The following is a 22,092-nucleotide window of genomic DNA, read 5'->3' on the forward strand; positions in this document are numbered from 1 at the left end:
TAGTTCTTAAATAAATATTTGCACTGGTTTAAATATTATTTTATCCTCTAAATTGGAATGCCTAGACAAGGAAGTAGGCCTAGTATTTTATTAGTCACTAAACATTTCTTATATGACAAAATTTATAGGCTACTTTCAGGTTTCAGCAGTGTTTGTAGCAGGTAAGTATTCCGTGTTTTTAAGCAGTCCAATACAGTTTTTTTTATTTTTTCTAGGGACAACATTAGAAGTTTATTAATTGAAGAATATGCCTAAACCAAAAAAGAATGCAAAAGAAAAGGCATCCTTAGCGAATCTTAAGGAACAAGCCAAGAAATATGAGCGATCTAAAATGCTTGCTAATGAACGGGCAAAAAGATATAAAGCTAAAAAAACCGAAGAACAATTGGCAAAGAAAAGGGAACAGGATAGAAAAAGTGCGAAAGAGAGAAGACAATATGTGAAAGACATGACTGATAAAGAAAAGAAAGCTGCAAGGAAAGTGTGGAGGGATAGAAAACGTGAGTTAAGAAAACGACAGAAGCAAAGAGAGGAAACATTGGAGAACACTCCACCTGTAAGTGATGAGGAAGCTTTGATGGTGCCAGCAAGAGAACAAACGCGTCAAAGCAAAGAAGGCCAAAAAATTGCTAGACGTAATAGATTAAAAAATTTGAAAGAGTTGAAAAGTATGAAGGATGAAAATAACAAATTAAAACAAAAGCTGGAAAAATATAAAAAACGTCTCCAAAGAGAGAAGAAAAAGAACAAGGCTTCAACAGGGGTGTCTCCTTCACCTAGGAAACGCCTAGATAAAATAATCGGGACTGAAAAAGTATCGCCACTTGTAAGGAAGCAATTGTTTTCCGGTCTGGTACTGGAAAAACAGTTGAAAAATCAAATGACATCGGCCAGTCCTAAGTCCAAACTTAGACAACAAATGACTAAGGCTGTAGGTAACGAATACTTAAAAAAATACAGATTGCAGAAACAATTTAAAACTATTGTGCCGTACACATACAACAGAGTTTTGAAGACAGATAACAAACCCAATTTGGGTTATGACAGGAAGACTTACAACACCGTCAAGGTTAAAGAAGCGAAAGCCATTCGAGATTTCTACGAGGACGACACTGTTTCAAAAATGTTACCGGGAAAAAAGGATTACATTCAAAGAGGGAATATAAAAATGCAGAGAAGACTCCTCTTAGATTCATTACATAACTTATATGATAAATTTGTCGAAGAGACAAAAATCAAGAATGTATCAAGATCGGTCTTCTATCGCTCTAGACCCTGGTGGGTGCAGCGACCCAAAAAGAAAGATCGCGAGACCTGCGCTTGTATAAAGCACGAGAATATTGAATTTATAGTGGCAGCATTGAAACGTTCTAAAGTTATTAGTTATACAGATGTCCATGATTTGTTACGAAACACAGTATGCTCAGTCAGGAACGAAAAATGTATGATGGGCCTTTGTTCTGATTGCGGAAACAAATCAGTTGAGTATTGTTTAGGAGAAGATGAAGAAATTCATTACAACAAATGGGAAACCATTACTGAAAATAAAATAATCAAGGGAGTTGCAAAACCAATAAAACATGTCGAAAAGACTTTGAAATCAGAGAAAAAGTCAGAATTAGTAAAACTACTTAATGCGGACTTAACTCCTTTTAAAAAACATGTTTTTAACATGATGCATCAGGCACAGATGTTGAAAAGGTTGACGAAATTTCCAAAGGAAAATGAAATATGTTTTCAAATTGATTTCTCACAAAATTATATTGCCAAACTTTCCACAGAAATACAGAGTGTCCATTTTGGTGCATCTCAGAGGCAAATTTCCCTACACACTGGAGCCATGACCACAAAAGAAAATAATAAGGCCAAATGCACCACATTTTGCACCGTCTCTGATGACTTGGATCACCATGCACATGGAGTATGGAGTCACATGAAACCCATTTTAATTGACGCCAATCTTAAATTCCCTGACACAAAAACAATTCACTTTTTCTCGGACAGTCCCTCTTCCCAATACAGGAACAAAACAAATGTTTACCTGATGAAGTTGTTAACCCCACAACATTTTGACAAACTCTCCACATTTTCGTGGAATTATTCAGAGGCTGGGCACGGGAAGGGTGTCATGGATGGGGTAGGCGGGTCCATAAAAAGAAACTCTGATGACAAAGTTCTTTTTAAAAAAGATATAACCTGTGCAAAAGATATTGTTGACAACTTTGTCAAGAGCAAAACCAAAACTGTGGAAATAACGTCAGAAACATTTCAACATATTAAGTCATTGATCCCTGAAAAACTCTCCCCTATTGAAGGGATTATGAATGTTAAGCAGATAACATGGTCAAAGAAGACAGGAACACTGCATTTTAGGAAACTTTCTTGTTTTGATTGCCCACTTGAAGATATATGCTGCCACTATCATCTATTTTCAATAACACCTGATGGAGAACAACAACAGCCTAAGAAAAGTAATATGAAACCTAAGACAAAGAAAAAGTTGAAGGTATCTGATGTCTATACAGATGATGAAGACGATCAAGAAGCCATTGAAGCAAACAGTAGTTTGTCTTATGACGATTTTAAGACGGGAAAGTTCATTGTTGTACAGTTCATTACGGGGAAAAATAAATCAAAAGACTATGTTGCTATCATTCAGAACATTGACCATCTGGACGAAAGGGAAATCTACGTAATGTTTTTAAGAAAATGCGATAATGACGATTCAATGTTTTTCCCTAATGAAAGTGATGAATCTACCATTTCCGTTGACGAAGTAAAAGGAATCCTTCCTACACCAGAGATGTTATTTAAGGGGGACAGGCTCTACTACAAATTCTCAGGGCCTGTTTCTTTAAAGAAATAAAACATTGAAAAGACAAACAGTGTAAATAATGTATATAGACTGTGTAGTGTATAGATTTTTATTGTGGTTTAGACGATCTGAATATCATTTGTGACAGTATTTTTTACATGAAGTGCTACAGGCTACTACATTACGGCAGTTGGCGATCCTGCTTGAATATAAAGGTATGTTTCACTGAATGTTTTTTTGTTCAAATGAAAGTATTCTCGTCCTGTATTTTGTAATATTATGTAACATTAAGCTACAGTTGTCAAAATATTGCGTTGATAATGATTGTAAGTATGTTTAAACATCAATGCCGAGTCTTCCCCACACCCCCGTTCACGTTGCTGTCCCGTCGCCCACGGCGCCCGTGTCTCGTCGCTCACGTGACGTCTCGTCGCTCACGTGATGTCTCGTCGCTCACACTCTCATTTTCATTTATATTTGGATATAAATCACAACTATCGGTTAAAATCCAATTTTCCTTTGATACATAGTTACAATACTTCTTAACAAAGTAAATATTATTATTTTCATTTTAAAAATTGTCAATTAAATGGTAAAAAACAGTTTAGTTTTCTGATAAATTTGATCATGAATACTAAAAAACCACTTAAAACGTAATAAATAAATTGCTAGAAATAAATCGATCGGTTATTAAGTTTAAGTGATGCATTTTATGTTGCTTTCCACCATTTATTTAATACCTTTAATCAATTTTAAACTTGAAAAAATATGTTTTACAATAGTATGCATTAGACGTTTTTTCTGCTCATTGCTTAGAAAAAATGTCAATATTTCAGATATAAAAAAAGATTAAGCTCGACCACTACTTGGAGGTTAAAGTAAAGCATATATCCTAGCTTAGGTAAAAATTGGATATTAATAACAATTAAAAAAACATTTTTTTTTAAATTTTTGAAATTCTCTCTCAATTTGACATTCACCCTTATACGGAGCGGTAACTTATTGTAAACTTGTGGGCCTATATATTGGGGAGATGAATGAAATTTCTCTAATCTATGGGTTTCAGGCTTAATATAACTCCTAAATCTAGTGTGATTGGAATGAAAGGGTTGGGTCATGAATGAGTACAGATTGTCTGTAACCCAATTTGAAATTTCTAAAATATAGTGATCATAAAAAATGTTAAAACTGAAAATGTTTGAAAAAGACTTTTACAAGGAGTTCTACGAGAAACTCACCCAATAATTCATTAATTATTATACATTAATTATTAATTATTTTATTCATTAATTGCAATAATTGATTGCAAAGGTTGGACTTGACGTTGCGTTGATTATGATGATGTTACTGCAAAGACATCATGTTACAGCTCATGATTTTACCAGAATCCCATTTCCTATTCTATAATTATTGGTGTCCATTCAAAAGTAACAAAGTAGGTTGGTATCAAGAATTGTTATTTCCTTGGCCCATCCCAATTTTTACGGATCAACCATCGCTCTATCTTGTTCACTAAAGTAACTACTTTACATAAGAATTTTCAGTTAAAATTAATGGCTTATTCTTGGTTTCAAAATTGTCTTGGATAAGTGGGTAAGTTACCCAATCTAAGCTGTCCAAAAGCTCTATAAAAAGTATCTATTTGTTTTTTTATACGAATAGCACCTAGTTTTTATTTTTTCACAATGTCATAACTCCTGGTCTTGGTATTTTATCTTTATAAGGGAACGGTCTACACTCTTGTCTTGTACTATATAACGTTGCAAAATCATAGATTTGTCATTAGTACCATCGATTGCTAGCCTAAGGTAAAATGGCACCCAGAATCAGTACCGCTCTGCATCGAACCGGCAAACTTCATATTTGAAGGTAAGCACTTTCTACCTGGCTACTTACATATATATATTTTCAAGTATTGTTAATGCAAATACTTTAACAGAACATGGATCACAAACATAAAACAAATGACGTTGCTGGCCCAAATCCTATACTAATAGCATTATAACATATGGTTTAGATGTTTCATTTGAGCAATGTTAAATAATTTTTACTTTCAGGCCAGTAATATAATTTGTTTATGTTTATGATTCATACAGGGTCTGGTCTAGTATTCGTGATTGCTACCCATCAACTCACCCTGTCAAGGTCGGGATGTACGAGGGCCACGTAGTCATTACAAGTGATAACATTACCTAGCGCTGACAACCTTTCTTCCACCCTCTGTAGCTTGACCGAGTCTGGCAGAGAGTTACGGATGTGCTGCAGCTCTGTGTCAGTTGTGGAGCTGGGCACCAGTAAACCATGTCTGTTGCCTGAGTATACATACGTTTATGAATACAACATAGAGTAAAAGGAATCTCTAACTTAAGGCTAGGATAGCTAACATTTCAATCTCGAACAGGAATTTTCATTCAAGATAACAAGTGTCGTGAGTTTGCCGGTATTTCCAACAAGAGGCTGATGATAACACACGTTTTTGTTGGTGAATAGAGTTTATAGTTTCTCTTCCCTGAGAAAATGTCTAATAAGATAAATTTGAGTTTAAGTCCACATTTTTATTCAATTAAAAAACAGTACAAGTACATTACCTTATGTACCTATTGCCCCAAAAGAATGTACTCTACCAACATAAATTAATTTTAAATTTTAGTGGTACCAATGTAAAAGTTTTTACGGGACCTTTGAAGCAAAGGCCATATTGCCAGGAAAAATTTAACTCACCAACACACAGCCTTCCAATGATTCGACAACCAGCAACTGAAGCATGAATTACAGGAATTGTTTCACTCAACTCAGCTTCAAAAACGCTAAAAAAATAAAATACACAATAATTAAATTAATTAATAAAAAATAAAATCAGCTTCATTTTCTAAAATGCCTCCTGGATTACTTCACATTTTATTACAAGAGGTTTACTTACCTTCTTCTGTCCAAGTAATCCACAAGTCGTCCATACCTATCCTTTATAGGCCAATTAATTTCACTACATTAATTGCTGAATAAATAAGTAAACAAAGAAAAGTAAAAACAATGACATATAGTTTGTTTGGAAACAGATGTTTAGTTAAAATAACATTCATTTGGAAAAAGAACTTGTCACCTGTAGAAGGAATTTTAAAAAGTAAACTTGCTAGAAAGCTATACTCAATTCCACGTTCACTGTGCAGTACAGGTCTTATGGAAGATAGCCTTGCTACTACCATTACTGTAAAATTCATGTTTTCTGTCATGCGGGATGCGTCAACAGTCCTCGCGACTCTCGTAAAGGCGCTCAAGTTCATTTTTCTAATTTCTGTGTGTTTTATGGTATTTATCAAGATAGACTGGTAATTTGACTTAGACTAATAAAAACTATACTGTATGTTTTACTTTTAAATATAATGGCTTGTTTAAGTTGAATGTTTAACCACAGTCAGTATCTTAAATTGGAATTAAGCTTTGAACTCTACAAAATAGGAAAATTTGCTGTGAATTAATTGGAACAAGATGCCAACTAAATTAATAAGTTATTGGGTATAATTATACTACTAAAATAATTAAAAAACAATTCAAACAAATAATTTAAGTACAACTATTTTCTTTTAATAATAAGCCTCTGTCAAAGATATATGATTTAAAAATATATATTCTGTGGTAGATAAATAAATGGTAGTTAATTACAATGTCTTGGGTTGAAAAAAAGGTGTGTCATTGTGCAATGCATCAGTTAACAGACTACGTACATCCGTTGATGAATCCAGGGACAATTACTTTTTATGACCAATAAAACGCTCGCCCTATATCAATAAAATAATACATCTGCTACATTGTGTATACTTAAAGCTGGATAAAATCAGTTTAGTGGTAGAAGTGTGTCAATTTGGACGTGTAGATGTCAGTGGCTTAAATTTAGTGAAATATAGTTCGTTACTATCTCTGAATTGTGCAAACGTTTAAAATATTTGTTTATGAATTCTTAGTGTAAAGTGAAGAAGAATGTTTTAAATTATAGTTCGGCCGCTTAGAAAACGACCTGCGCGCTACAGTAATGCTAAACCAATGCTGGAGGAGGCTGCTTTCCAAGCAGCCGAACTATAGTGTTGTTTTATGGGAGCCTACCAGTAGACCGACAAGATACTTGGTCGTCTGGCCAATAGACCGTCTTTTTTAATTAAATAGATAAATACTGAAAACCAGTACGTCGACAAGTTATTTCATCGTCATTCCAGTTGACCGGCCTGTAAAACTAAATTATTATATACGAGAAACCTACTTGTCGTCAATCGACCCGACCGACTTACCACTTGCTCGTCTTTTAGGTGGGGATAGGGGGCAGAGTGGGAGGAGCTAACCGGGGATTACCCAGGAGTTTGAGGCGCTTCTCGTGGTTGAACCACGTCGCTCGAGGCTAGAAGCCAGTCTTGCCAACTGAAAGTAGCCTAGCTCCGTCGAACACTACACACTCGGCGTGTTTATACAGTCTGGAGTTTAGTTGACGTTGGCGCGCAATTCTAATGGATAGTTTCGTCGTTTCTATAGCAACCGTGAAGTGACCTCGTTCTCGCGCATTCCTCTGCCTTTGTATTATTTAATCTGCTTTGAAAGATAAGACTCGCTTATGTGCATTGACTATTGAATCAAATAACAATATCATTAGGGGGTTTTGATCGTTTGTTTGGATAAAACTACGTACCGTATATTGTAGAATTACATTTGTAGTGTGGTAATATGGTGTATATATATACTGTATATATAATTAATACGCTACATGAAACTTTGTCGGTTGAACTCCTCCGCCATTTCTTAACCGATTTTATCCATTGACATCTCACTGGAAAGAGCGTGTCGCGTAGATTTGCCAACTGGCCTTACATTTTTTACAAAGTCCCTTGGGTTCTGCCCCAGTGGCTTTGAAAGTTCCCATGTTATCCTTATGAAGAACATAATTGTTTACATTTTGATCAGCTGTATAATTTAATTACTGTTATTTATTTTTCGATTCAATGAAACGCATCGAGTAAATTTATTTACTATTTGAGTTTGTGTAAACATAACCCCCAAAACGAAAACGGACCGTGTTAGTATGGTTGTATCTTGAATTTATATATTTATCGTTGCTTTGTGTCGCTATGACAGATCGTGTTAGCATGATTGTAACTTTGTGCATTTATCGTTGTTTTGTGTAGCTATAATTTGTTTATTTGTTGTTTTTTTCTTTTAAATGCCTCCGACGCGACAACAACGAAACATAGAAAGGAGGCGTACACGTCAGCACCTGACCCTGGACAATCTCAACTATTAGGTTACGAATGCGAGCTAACACTACCCCTAAAAGACTTTTCGTTCTCAATTTGACCCTCTATCAATGACATGTGTTGCCTGTACAGCGAGGCATTTTGAGAAGGAGAAAACCAGCCGGAATGCTTAAGGTTTATCAATAACGAAGATCAGGGATTTAGGTAATCAGGGTCTGAGTTACACAATGGTAATATTTGAGTTGACTCTTTTTAAACTCTTTTTAAACTTTGAGTTAAACTTTTTTAAATATGACTGTTATTGGTTTTGAAATAACCCCTGTAATACTTTGCAATTGCTTGAATTTGAGCAACATGTACACTAGTATATATATAGGACCTGTGTATAATTTTGGGTAACATGGAGGTCAATTTACCTTGTGTAGGCCTATATCAAAAAAGTTTAATATCTTAAATTAATCCAAACGATTCATAGTAGCCAACAGGCACAAAGTATTGTAATTATGCAAGATGTTGTAAATTTCAAACATGTGTAACAGTTAAGTTTACTGCAACAGTAGTTCGTTAGGATTGCCTATTTAAGTAAGTTGTTATTAGGTGTATAAGTCGTTCATCAAGCGTCATGAGAAACGAAATCTGTTATAGAAGTGAAAAAATACAGTTAATCAAATGGTGCTGTATATAAAATATCTGCAAATAAAATTAGAGTTTTGTCTGTACACTGTTCAGAATGACATATTGCTCCTCGATAAGGGTTTACCTCCTCGCAAGTTATGTCAAAAAAGGTGTAATTGTAATTTTACTAAGAAAATTAAATCCAAAAAAAGGACTGGTTAATAGAACCAGATTAATGGCGAAAGTTATGAATGATGAAGTCTTGAAATTATTACTTGAAGTTCAGCTGGAAAACGAGTGTTCCTCTAAAATTCGTCCTCGAAAAGTTGGTCTTTATCTGCTAGAGCTGCATCCCTGCTTACAGCATGGGGAATTGTACGTAACAATTTCAAGATGCCGCGCTTTTGATGATCTAAAAATAATGGTTAAAGAACAACGAAACCAAGGTCATTTGGCTGAAGACGTTAGAGTGTTTACAAAAAGACATGGTATGTGAAGAGTTTCTTATTTAACATTTTAAAAGTAAGATAAACATTTTAACTGGTCTGCCAGTCAGTATTCTAAGCCTACTCTGTTAAAACCTTTATTAAAACAGTATTGAGCTTAAGATTTTTATTTACGGTTAGTTAAAAGTTAAGCGCTTAAAATTCTTCCTTTTTTTGTATTGAGAAGTTAAAAGGTAATTAAATTTTTTTAATGATTTTTAAATAGGTACTGTATAGTTAATATTAACTGGAAACAACTAGTCTATACTAGAGTAACAAATTACAAAATACAATACAAAGGAAAAGGGCATTCCTATGAATGCTATTGAGCATTGATTATTTAATGTATTTGGGTTTTATGATGTATTACTAACCAAAGGAATACTTACTAACCAACCGCGATACCAGTGACTTAATAACGGTCAACAGATGTTGGGTATCACGAGCTTAAAGGATCGCTAGACAAAGTTGCCCGAATCGCATGGATGGTAAAATAACTTCTGGCGATGTCTAGAGAGATTGTTATTTAGAACACATGAAATCCTTTCTATAACATAAATGTCGGCTAATCGTGTGATTCCAAGTACTTTCGCCTGATTTGAAACATATTTCCAAGCCCGTGCCAATATTACTTGTTTCTGTTCGAAAAGGCCATTGCTGTGAGAATATCAGGTAAAACTAACATAGAAACTTGAAAAATACAAATTAACAATAAATTGGCAACATAATAAATATGGAGCATTACTGATATCGCAAGTAAAACAAAAAAAGACTTAACTATATAAGTAATCGCAATGGGAAGAGAACGCGGAAGAAAATAATGTCTGTATATGCTGTATATGCTGTGTATGCTAAGATCTGTATAGTCCTTGCCTTATATAATTGACAAATGCTTATATTTGCTCCAAACAAAAAAAATACCAAACCCTTCAAATATTTAAGTTGACGGGAGCGGGACCTACCACTTCTAAAGAACGCCACCGTGTCTGTCATCCCTATTCTCTTACTTAAGAACACACCTAAAAACCTTTACCGAATAGGTAAGGTACTATCGTAAAAATAACGAGGAACTTATATAAATCAGTTTTAATTTACAATTCTCTGGACGTACATCACTGTGAGAACCGAAGCCTCGGGGAAAGTCCACGGGTGCGGGACTTGCCACTAGGGCGGTCAATATCTTCAAAAGAACGCCACCGCGTCTGCTTTCCCTAACTTAACAACACCCTTATAAGCCCTAAATGAATAGAGACTATCATAAATATGACAAGCACCTTTTACAACTTCTTTCCATTTCCAATCAACCTGACCTGTCCTTCATCGGCGTGAGAACGAAAGTATTGGGGAAGTCCAGAGAAGCCTAGAACTGCGTAGATGAAAGAGAAGCCGCGTTGGATGACCTTGCCACCCCTTCGCATACCTTCATCAGCAATATCTCATAGTGACTTTTTACAACGCAATTTTTGTTGTCAATTTGTCTGATCTGAACAATTTAAATATTTCAAAATTAACTAAGCGAATAGCTGATTATAATTGATTATTTTTATTGGTATTTGTGTAGCCACAATATCCGGATTGAGCGTAGTAAACGAACATCAACCAGGACGTGTTTGATTGATGCGAGCGAGCTCATCTTGAAAATGAAAGAGCATTTGACATTAAACCACAATAAGACCACATGGTATATTGGATTAAAATTTGCACTGGTTATCAGTGTTCGTTGACTTTGGAAATAAGTCAAACGTCACAGTGTCTAATGCTATTCAGCAAACATTCCACATAATTAGTTCCACTATTCGATCAACTTGAAATGCTTACATTTCTTAATAACGCTGCCATTGATTTTTATCGTATTAGCTTATCTAGCCAAAAATGACAAAAGTAAGATATTATCATCATTGTGTCACGCACAGTTTAAATAGACACAGTTTAAATTTCGATCATAGTTAGTTGTAATAAACATTATGAATCGGCATATTTTGGGGTAGGAGTTAAGAATTTTATATTTGAATTTCAACGCAAAAAATCTTTTAAAATCAATATTTGATTTTCTCCGTAATTTTCTCTCTACAGCTTAAACCATACATTTTCGAAACTTTGAAAATACCAAAATCGTATTCCTCACCTACTAAAACATACATTTCGACATACGGATCAATATATTTGTACAATCCGTTCCTTAATAAAAACCTATATATTTTCATAATCGTCGCGCGAAATATAAGAATTTGTATTGACCTTATGGCTACATTATCGATCATAGTTGTAATAAACATTATGAATCGGCATATTTTGGGGTAGGAGTTAAGAATTTTATATTTGAATTTCAACACAAAAAATCTTTTAAAATCAATATTTCATTTTCTCCGTAATTTTCTCTCTACAGCTTAAACCATACATTTTCGAAAGTTTAAAAATACCATAATCGGATTCCTCACCTATTAAAACATACATTTTGACATACGGATCAATATATTTGTACAATCCGTTCCTTGATAAAAACCTATATATTGTCATAATCGTCGCGCGAAATATAAGAATTTGTATCGACCTTATGGCTACATTTTCGATCATAGTTGTAATAAACATTATGAATCGGCATACTTTGGGGTAGGAGTTAAGAATTTTATATTTGAATTTCAACACAAAAAAATCTTTTAAAATCAATATTTGATTTTCTCCGTAATTTTCTCTCTACAGCTTAAACCATACATTTTCGAAACTTTGAAAATACCAAAATCGTATTCCTCACCTACTAAAACATACATTTCGACATACGGATCAATATATTTGTACAATCCGTTCCTTAATAAAAATCTATATATTTTCATATTCGTCGCGCGAAATATAAGAATTTGTATCGACCTTATGGCTACATCATCGATCATAGTTGTAATAAACATTATGAATCGGCATATTTTGGGGTAGGAGTTAAGAATTTTTTTTAGAATTTCAACACAAAAAATCGTTTAAATTATATATTTGATTTTCACCGTAATTTTATCTCTACAGCCTAAACCATACATTTTCGAAAGTTTAAAAATACCATAATCGGATTCCTCACCTATTAAAACATACATTTTGACATACGGATCATGGTATGTCCGATTCGTGGTTTAATTCGATTCGTTACAAATTATTCAATTAAAATGCAATCAAAAACTACTTTCGGCCAGATATTTGGTTGGAATGTGGAATATCTTAGCTATTGTATAAAATTATAGCTTAACTAGTGTACATGTTGCTCGAAATCGAGCAATTGCAAAGAAGTACAGGAGTTACATATAAACAAATGACTTGTTAAAAAACTAATAACAGTCATAATTTCCGATGATTTTAAAAGAGTCAACTAAAAGATTATTAACTAATGGAAATACTCACAATTTGCATAACAGTCCTATTCCAGTTTAAAGGGTTATTTTTTAACTATCAAACTGCCCATGGACGGGAAATGGTAAGCTTACAATTTAAGTCAAAATAAAAAGTCTGTCAGCTTTTATAATGTACTGTACCTAAGTTATTTAGCCAATTTGTAGACAATAAGGTGTAGGCTACAAACTCTACAGAACTCTCATGCTTCCATGGGGAGCAACTAATTATTAATACTAGTGTACATGTTGCTCGAATTCGAGCAATTGTAAAGTAATACAGGATTTGCAAACCAATAACAATCATACTTAGCTATCAACATTTCAACAAAAACACACCTACCTTCCCTGTAGCAGCAAACCTAAGTACTCATATTAAAATTAACTTAATGTTATTTAAATAGGAAAAATGACCATTTTAAGGGAATAATTCATCTTTGTATTAATTAAGCCAGGTAAATGGAAATTCGCTTAGCCTGAAGGTTTGCTGCGGATACCTAATAACAGCAAAGATTGAAGAATCTGAATTAGGTATTACTTATATCCATGAATTTATCTAACAATTATTTCCTGTAAAATATTACTACAGCAGTTCAAAAATATTGAAACAATCTCGATCAACAAATAATGTTGAAAGAATTCCATACTAATGACATTAACATATAGTTTGACAGTTCCATTTAATCAATGTTAAATATTTACATTCGGGCATAGACCAAAATTATTCGGGTGAGTGACATATTTGATTAATGTTTATGATCCCTACCGTTCCTGTTCTAATAATCATGCAGTATTTAATATGTTTGAACCAGCTGTGTGGAATTGTGAAATCAAAATTAATTTGACAGTTAGTTCTGCTTGTTTACATGTTTTCATTTTGTGGGTTTGTTCTTTGTTACCATGGATACCATCAATAAATATTTCACTCTTAATTTCTCACAACAGCTGGAGTTCCATATCAAATTTTGTTTCCCATGTTAATCTTATGGATAAATATAAAACTTTAAAGGGCCCCAGGGCTTCACTCTCTAATTATTTCCTTAAAAAGAAAGTTTCCTGCACAACTTCACGTTACGCTCTTTCCAACGACACCAAAAACATGTCAATTGGTTCAGTAGTTTCGGAGGAGTAATTGTCACAAAAATCCTGCTTGCGTATTAAATAAGTACTAGTTGCTCTGCCCGTGCTTCGCTACGGGATGAGAATGAAGAAAAGAATAGTTCGGTTTTACTATAAGATACTATAAGAAACAGTTACAACACAATTACCAGCACAGACAATATAATACTTTAATGGTTGTCGGTGCTTACCAGGAAACATATAGGCAAAGGCTCAATCGTGCTTATTGATTATTTAAATGAAGATCTCTTATTGTATTACTATCATTTTATATAGTATATTGCATTTGAAATATATGAAAAAGTATAATTCATTGACCACATGACACCAAGAAAAATTGTTCTTGTAAACAAATTAAATTAAATAGCAGAACAGCATTTCTGACAACAGCTGGAGTTTCATAACAATGTTTGTTTCCCATGTTAATCTTATGGAGAAATACGAAACTTTAAAGGGACCCGGGGCCTCACTCTCTAATTATTTCCCTAAAAAGAAAGTTTCCTGCACAACTTCACGTTACGCTCTTTCCAATGACACCAAAAACATGTCAATTGGTTCAGTAGTTTCGGAGGAGTAATTGTCACAAAAAACCTGCTTGCGTATTAAATAAGTATAGATAGATTTAATTCCTGACAACAGCTGGAGTTTCAAAACAATGTTTGTTTCCCGTGTTAATCTTATGGAGAAATACGAAACTTTAAAGGGTCCCAGGGCCTCACTCTCTAATTATTTACCTAAAAAGAGAGTTTCCTGCACAACTTCACGTTACGCTCTTTCCAATGACACCAAAAACATGTCAATCGGTTCAGTAGTTTCGGAGGAATAATTGTCACAAAAATCCTGCTTGCGTATTAAATAAGTATAGATGTGACTGTGGACCCAATTTTGTACTAAACACACGCTGTTGTTTGATCTCGAGTAGCCGACCCAGTGTTAGCATCAAGAGGCCAAAAACTAGGAACGTAGCGCCAGCCACGTCCCTTTCACTTTCAGCAATTTTACAACCCTCGCCAACCCTACACATCCAAAGACAGAGAGAGAGAGGGAGAGAGACAGTAAAACAGCTGTCGAAGTCGATCGGGTCGACCTAGCCTCGGTCGTCAACTCGCTTTCGTTTTCTTCGCCTACAAGCGTTTGAATAGGGGCGCGGGAAAACTACTTGTGTGATGCGGCACGCGTAATACCGGAAAAGGCCTTCGGGTAGTTCTAGAGCGCCGCCAGAATTGGGTCGCTGGAGTCGCGTTTTAGTTGCCACTTTACTATTGAAGATTCTTAAGTGGCAAAAGAGTTTATGACGAAATATACCCCCACCGCAACAAACCTGCAGACTAAGCAAATTTCTATTTGCCTGATTGGATTTACACTAAAATGACTTTTTGAAAATATCACAGTTATTCCATATTTAAATAGAATAAGTTTAACAAGTACTTAGGTTTGCTGCAACAGGGAGGGTAAAGTGTGTTTTTTTTTTGTAAAATAATAACATTTTATAAATAAATAAATGATTTTTTTCTAATTTAATGCAAATATTTTCATAAACAAGAAAACTACTACAGTTTACTTATTCCCTGGTGTGAGTGAGGGTATACATTCAACTCTAGAAAATACGCTGGTCAACGAACGACAAAGAGCCGCCGATGTCCAGAGTTTCCTTGGATGGGTAGCCGACCAACCGGTGGTCATAGGGTGACGACACAAAGGGGGTGGTAGGCGGGTATCCGTGTCGGCCAGTGAGTCAGTGTTACCGGTGTTACTTCAAAGATGAATTATTGCCCTCGGGGAATCCCGAGGTAGGCGCGGCGCCGCCAGCTCGACACTTGTTTCGGTCACTGGTCTTGGTTGATTGTTTCGTTTTCGTTTTACTATCTTTTGATACTTTTACATAAACGATATAGCCATGATATATTACTAATGAAAATTCAATAAGTACATTGCACACTATAAAAAAAAAAACTTACATATAGGATAGTTCATGTAAACAGTTGTTGCTTAAATCGTTTGGAACTCTGGCCACGTCTATATTCTTCATTAGAGTGAACTTAACTGCAGGCTATTCAATAGACTGTGAAAAAAAAACTGTGAATGATTTTATGTACTTGGTTTTTTTTATAATTATAGCAAAAGCTACCAATCTTTGTCATCCGCGTCATAATTCTTGAGCTAACTACTTCTGCAGTGATATACCTTACACGTCACAAAACTGTATTAACCCTAGATCCAGTACCTCTGCTCCAACTAGTATTATAACATTGCCGTCCAGGAATCTTTGAACATATAGTTTGACAATAATTGCATGGATAGTACAGCCGTTTCAACAAGGATTTATTTACTATATGTTCTTAAAACTGAAATTAATTAGAAATACTATTAAAATAAATTAAATTAATTAATTTGATGTGAATTTAGCTTTAGTTAACAACACTCATACAAGTTCATAAACATAAACCAAATACAATTTTTTTAAATAGAAACGATTTGCAGGGTCGTCCAGATGAACTTGGAAATAGTACCATAGATAAAAGGAGTAGACATACTCTGTCATACATACATGTCTATACTCCTTTTATCTATGATAGTTCATTAGAAAATCTGAATATACAGTAGTGCCGTGCATTTGAAGTACTTACTCAGAACACAGACTTACTTGAGGACAGTTAAACAATAAAACGCAAAGATCCACGGAAGTAAAGACTACATTATTTATTAAAAAAAAAACAAGGATGCGTCAGTTAGGGCCAGTTAGACAATTGAAGTACACAGAATTGAATCACCATAGTATTGTCCACGCAACAACGTGAGAGGATAAAACATGTACTTCTTCAATTATAATTACATGTTTCTGTGTAAAACCGAAGACGTCTACAGACTTTACTAAGAAAAACTTCTCCCCGGTAACACAGGCAATGGGAATTCCTTCTAGACAAGGTTTTCAATAGGCCTACAACAAAATCATAAAACAAAAGATGTTTCTCAGGCTAAGTAGCACACTGTGCACTTCAGCAAATAAATAGTTTACCGAGATAACTATTGCTTACCAAGACAGCAGTGTCATTTAAGGAGAAATAGTACAAACTAATGTCACCAAAAGTCTAAATTCATTCTTTATTTTATTTTTTTAAGAGAGGGAAAAATAGACAACAAAGCTTTAAATAACCGGTATTATCAATTTGTATTTATCTCTCAATTGAATAAATGTAACGGTAGTTACCTCACCACTGTTCACAATATTTGACCCTCCTATTACATAAATATGTTAGTTAATTTAATATCCAAACTCGTGTACATGTTGCTCGAATTCGAGCAATTTCAAAGTATTACAGAATTTATTTCAAAACGAAAAAAGTAATATTTAATGAGTTTAAAAGAGTCAACTCAAAGATCACCAGTGTGTAACTGCTGGAGACACTCACGATGTATATACAGTAATCAACATTTCCTGTAAATATTTTATCATATTTCATAAATTGGTATTGCTTTTTAATGTTTCTACAAATGTTTCCTGACTTATAGCTGCATAAGGTTGTCCATGTTTATCTTATTTATTGATAAACCTATGTATGGCACCACCCTTGTCGCCAGCAGTAAGTTTACAAATTTCAGTAATTTTTTAATAAAGATAAACACTTTTTTGATCATATTAAGGACTTCCTGTTGTCTGTAACAATTTTATTTGTTCAATCGGCGTATTTTTATTTATTTAGCTAAATAAAACATTTATTTCATTGAAGTAAACTAATATAGGCCTATTTATATTCACTGTACTGTGTATAACAAAATATCGATTGAGAAACAAACAATTACACGTAATAAGAACCTCGCTAGTCCGCTGCATTGTGATAGCTGAAAATCGTCGGAATGAAAACCGCCGCTACAAGATACAGAAGTTGGTACGCCTGCAGTGCCCTCCACAGCTGCGCGCGCCGCTGGCACTGCCGCTCAACACATCCCCACCTAAAAGACGAGCAAGTGGTAAGTCGGTCGGGAGGATTGACGACAAGTTGGTTTCTCGTATATAATAATTTAGATTTACAGGCCGGTCAACTGGACTGACGATGAAATAACTTGTCGACGTACTGGTTTTCAGTATTTATCTATTTAATTAAAAAAGACGGTCTAGTGGCAAGATGACCAAGTATCTTGTCGGTCAACTGGTGGCCCCCCTTGTTTTATATGTGCTGTGTAGTGTAATTGACGTTTTCGCAATGGCGGGGAGATCTGCTGGAAAACCGATCAAAAGTGGTGACCGTAAAACAGTCTTGGATGTTTTCAAATATTTCCAAAACACTTTCCCCGATCAAAATGTGTCGTTTTGGGCAAAAAAAAAACTAGTGAAGCGACGTTAACCAGTTTGCGTTCAATATACAAATTCCAGAAAGAAGCCGTTGGTAATATTGTTATGCCAATAAAGAATCTATGAAAGATGGAATATAAAACCAGCAGAAAACGTAAGTACGATGGGATTGTTATTGGATGTATTCGGAAGATAATCCATTTTCAATTTTTGCGACCAATACACCTCCCACACTTACTGCAGTTTTGGAAAAACTGAACGATGATCCAGATCTTCTTGAGTTCAAAAGAACTACGTTGTGGAGGCTGCTCAAAGAAAATGGCTTTTGTTACGAAAAGCGTAAAAGACAGTTTTTACTTTTAGAATGTGACAATTTGATTGTATGGCGTCATTCTTATTTACGGCGGTTTCTTATCAATGAGGCAGTTTAGGAAGGAAAAGAGAAATATTGTTTTTATGGACGAAACATGGGTAAATGTTGGTCAAGCTACATCCAAAATATGGAAAGATCAAACTATAAAACACCGAAGGATGCGTTCTTAGCTGGGCTAACGACAGGGCTGAAAGACCCTACTCAACGAGGACCTCGTTTTGTCATTGTACACGCAGGAGGAGAAAATGGCTTTGTTGAAGGAGGGCAGCTAGTATTTTTAGCAAAAAAGGGAACAGCCGATTTCCACGCAGAAATGGATGCAGAAACTTTAGTCTCGAGCCAAGTAAAAAGAAACGTTGCACCGTCGTTGTTATAGATAACGCGTCTTACCACAGCCGTAAATTGGAAAAAGTACCCAACACGAAAACAAAAAAAGAAGACATTAAGAATTGGTTACTAGACAAAAACGTCACCTTCCCACAGGACAGCAAAGAAAGTACTGCTTGCTGAAGTGCAAAAAATTAAGCATTTGTTCTTCACATCCTTTCACCTTTCATGCCATCGATGAGATAGCGAAAACTCATAATATCGAAATTGTAAGACTACCTCCTTGTGAGTTAAATCCTATAGAACTAGTCTGGAGCCAAGTAAAAAGAAACGTTGCAGCCAACAACAAAGCATACGATGTTAAGCTTATGGAGCCGTTAATTGACAACGCATTTAAGTCCATCTTTCCGGATCTTTGTCTACTGAAGGAGACGAAAGTACGACGTCTATCGTCAGTGCTGGAGTGGTTCCGTTGCAATGAGTCACATTTGGCAATCAAGGTGAGTTAATTTGACGCAAGGATACCACTCTCACAATCTATATTTCTTCCTCTTCAATATGACATATTATATGACTAGTAATAATAACTTACACTGTATGTAATTTGTAATTTCCATACCGTCACCTGAAGACGGTTGGCCATTTGTTATAAAATTCGAAAACGGCTGTTTTCATAAAATTGTACCGGTTGTCAAATCAATATTTAGTTATAAATATCACTACCACAATGAAGATAAAATCAATGGCTATCCAGTGGTACCACCCGCAACATCCCAAGACGAAAATTACCCGAGCAGGGTAATGACAAACAAGCCATGTTTTGCCAGTTCCCAAGTGTCGGTTGCAAAAGTCGTTTCATACCTGCTACAGGGTTTGTTTATGTAATAAAATGAAAGTTCAGAATGTGATCTTTCATATGGTATATATATTATTCTCATCTGAGTTGATTATAAGTGTTTTTTTTACCGTTAAAATAATTTCGGCCCAGACTACGGTGGCCATTCTAAGCACCAACGTCAAACTGTCACTAGACGACGGTTGGCCACTGCTAGGGTAAACTCATTTCTGAACACTGGACAGAAGTGCTCGTAAGTACACTGTATCAGTCTATACTTATCCCATTGCGGGTGCGAGGCAAGAGAATATTTCCCAGCTGACCGAGTTGGCTGGTCGACCGAGTAAGTTGCGCGACATGGCAACCGCGCTATCGGTTTCACTACTAGCAACGCCTAGGATCTAGGCCTAGTCGATTTTTGGGCCAAAAAGTGTTAACACATCAGTTATTTGCATTCCGTGGAGTATCTGTGTCTACTCATTTAATCTATGCTCTAACCTACTAAACAACCTAAAAACAACTAGCCTTTTCCGTTAGGTTAGGGTCACTTCTTCACAGAGCTGCTGGTATTGTAAAACGGGCCAAAACACAATCTAATATTTTAATTGAGAATCATCGACTTACCTGTAAAAGTTCTCAGATCCACCGATAGCAACCAAACAATAAGAATTCGTCAATTTACTAAAGACTCCGACTTCATTGTTGTTTTCAAACTGAACGCGTGTAGCCATTTTAATGGATTCAATACAATGCAATTCTCGTTTCAAACGGATCAATTTCTTATAGGAGAAGCTGCTAAGCAAAAAATGATGCTCGTTCACTGATTTGAATAATGAATGACTTAAATTTGAGTGTGGTGCAATCTGGACCTGAAAAGGTGTGCTCTTCCACTTCCACTCCCAGCAACCAACAACTTCTTCAGAGTTCAGAGACCTAACCTCAAAAACGGCTCAAACAAACCTCAACCTTGCTTCGAGTTCGATCCGGATCCAGTGGTTCCGGGTTCGATCGAGCGAGTTGAGTTGCTTCACACCTGTTTCAATCACGGATTACTCCTCTCAAATGCGATGCGCGAGTAAACCGTTCTGTGGAACTGTGACATTTATCAGACAACGTTTACGTTTACAAGGAATTGAATGTAGCACACAGGACAGGTTGTAACTATTACCAACTAGTCTGCTGTAATTTGGAATTTAAGGTATTCTTTTCCTTAGTTGTAAAATTTCAATACATTTTTATGTCTACTTTAAACCTAACCAACCCATATTAATACAAGATGATGACACAGGTAAGGCAATTGAAAAAATCCAATTCCACTCGGCCATTTGTATATTTGTATCCGTTACGTAAGCGAGATGCAGTCAAAACACGGAGTAAACATAAACAGCTAGACTGAAACCATCTGTTATCTGTTATAGGTCTGCCAACTTCATCTCTGTGCTGGACCCTTTCCTGACTGATTCCGGGCCGCTCCTTGCCGCACGAGCACGATGCGCTGGAATAAACACCATGATTCAATTCATTGTAAGTTAAACGTTGTAACAGATAGATATGATAGCTGATATAAGTCACAGCTCCACGGAACAGTTTACTCGTGCATGCGCGTTATGAGAGGAGTAATCCGCGATTGAAACGGATGTGTTCCTTCTGCTCCTGCTTCTCGCTTCAGTGCAGTGCTTCCTTCTTCCTTCAGTCTGTGCTGCTTCTTCTTTGCTTTGCGTTTGCTTGCTTCGCTCCAATCCAATCTATTATTGATCCTTTATTGATCAATAAAAGATTGGAATAAATAAAATCCTTTATTTATTGATCTATTATTGAGGAATGGAAATGGAACTCGGACCATTTTCGCGCTACATTTTGCAGCTAACAGGTGGAGGCGGCTCCACTAGCTGTAGATTGTAGTGCCGCGTCAAGTCAGTGTACGTAGAAGACACACACTACAATCAGTATAGACTTTTTAGTGTCCTTAGTTTTTTATTTTTGTGGTTCGTAATCGATGGAGCCTGAACTGGGCTGTAAAATTATTATATTAAAAATTATTAAATTATTACATCGGGAGTGTGGGAATCTTGTTTTATAGAGGTTGTTTAGGGGTTTCCTATACTTTATATTATAAAGTAATGCATGCAGTATAGTGATTGGAGAAACAAACACGTGAAAACATTCAATTTGTTTTTAAATGCAGCAGTGTCGTACAATTGTTATTGATTATTAGCCCTATAAAAAATCTCCTAATGGCTGTTTTAGATTATTATTAATAGGTACAACAACAACTCACTAAACTCATTGATATTCACCTTACATGGTCACTTAGAAATATTACTTCTGAGGGTAAATGAGTGTAATAAAATTAAAATAGAATAGAAATAGAGATAAAATGACCATTAAAGTAGAGTAATTCGGCACACCAAGGATTGTTGAAGCGAGGGTTCACTGCTTAAAATTAATTAGTTAAAATTCAGTACACTAAAATTACCCTTAATGTCACTGAAAGCCTTTCCTCTACTCCAATTGGTTCTATTAGTTTGGCATCCCTCTTCTTCAAACGTGTTGATACTGATTCTATTAAGTAATCACATGAGTTTTGGGACATTCGATAATATTCAAAAAACATGTCTGAATACTTTAAG

The 22,092-nt window shown here is 35.3% G+C and overlaps 1 protein-coding gene across 1 annotated transcript; it reads right to left on the minus strand.

Moving 5' to 3' along the window:
* Positions 1-4,942: 4,942 nt before the first annotated feature.
* On the minus strand, positions 4,943-20,386 carry LOC129000568 (eukaryotic translation initiation factor 6-like). Its single transcript, XM_054427530.1, has 3 exons — positions 20,087-20,386; positions 5,537-5,622; positions 4,943-5,127 (listed from the first exon to the last, which is right to left on the minus strand). The coding sequence occupies exons 1-3, from the start codon at positions 20,191-20,193 to the stop codon at positions 4,943-4,945; spliced, it is 378 nt and encodes a 125-aa protein (XP_054283505.1). The 5' UTR covers positions 20,194-20,386.
* Between the last annotated feature and the right edge of the window lie 1,706 nt (positions 20,387-22,092).

The sequence above is a fragment of the Macrosteles quadrilineatus genome, unplaced genomic scaffold, assembly GCF_028750875.1.
Source record: "Macrosteles quadrilineatus isolate MER2022 unplaced genomic scaffold, UCM_ALF_1.0 Scaffold_8__2_contigs__length_117827958, whole genome shotgun sequence".
Taxonomy (NCBI): domain Eukaryota; kingdom Metazoa; phylum Arthropoda; class Insecta; order Hemiptera; family Cicadellidae; genus Macrosteles; species Macrosteles quadrilineatus.

Coding starts and splice junctions, on each gene's coding strand:
- LOC129000568 (XM_054427530.1), bottom strand. CDS start 20,193: ATGGCTACACGCGTTCAGTTTGAAAACAACAATGAAGTCGGAGTCTTT. Junction 5,623..20,086: donor GGATCTGAGAACTTTTACAG/GTAAGTCGATGA, acceptor TTATTTTTTTAG/CGTTTTTGAAGCTGAGTTGA. Junction 5,128..5,536: donor CATTGGAAGGCTGTGTGTTG/GTGAGTTAAATT, acceptor ATGTATACTCAG/GCAACAGACATGGTTTACTG.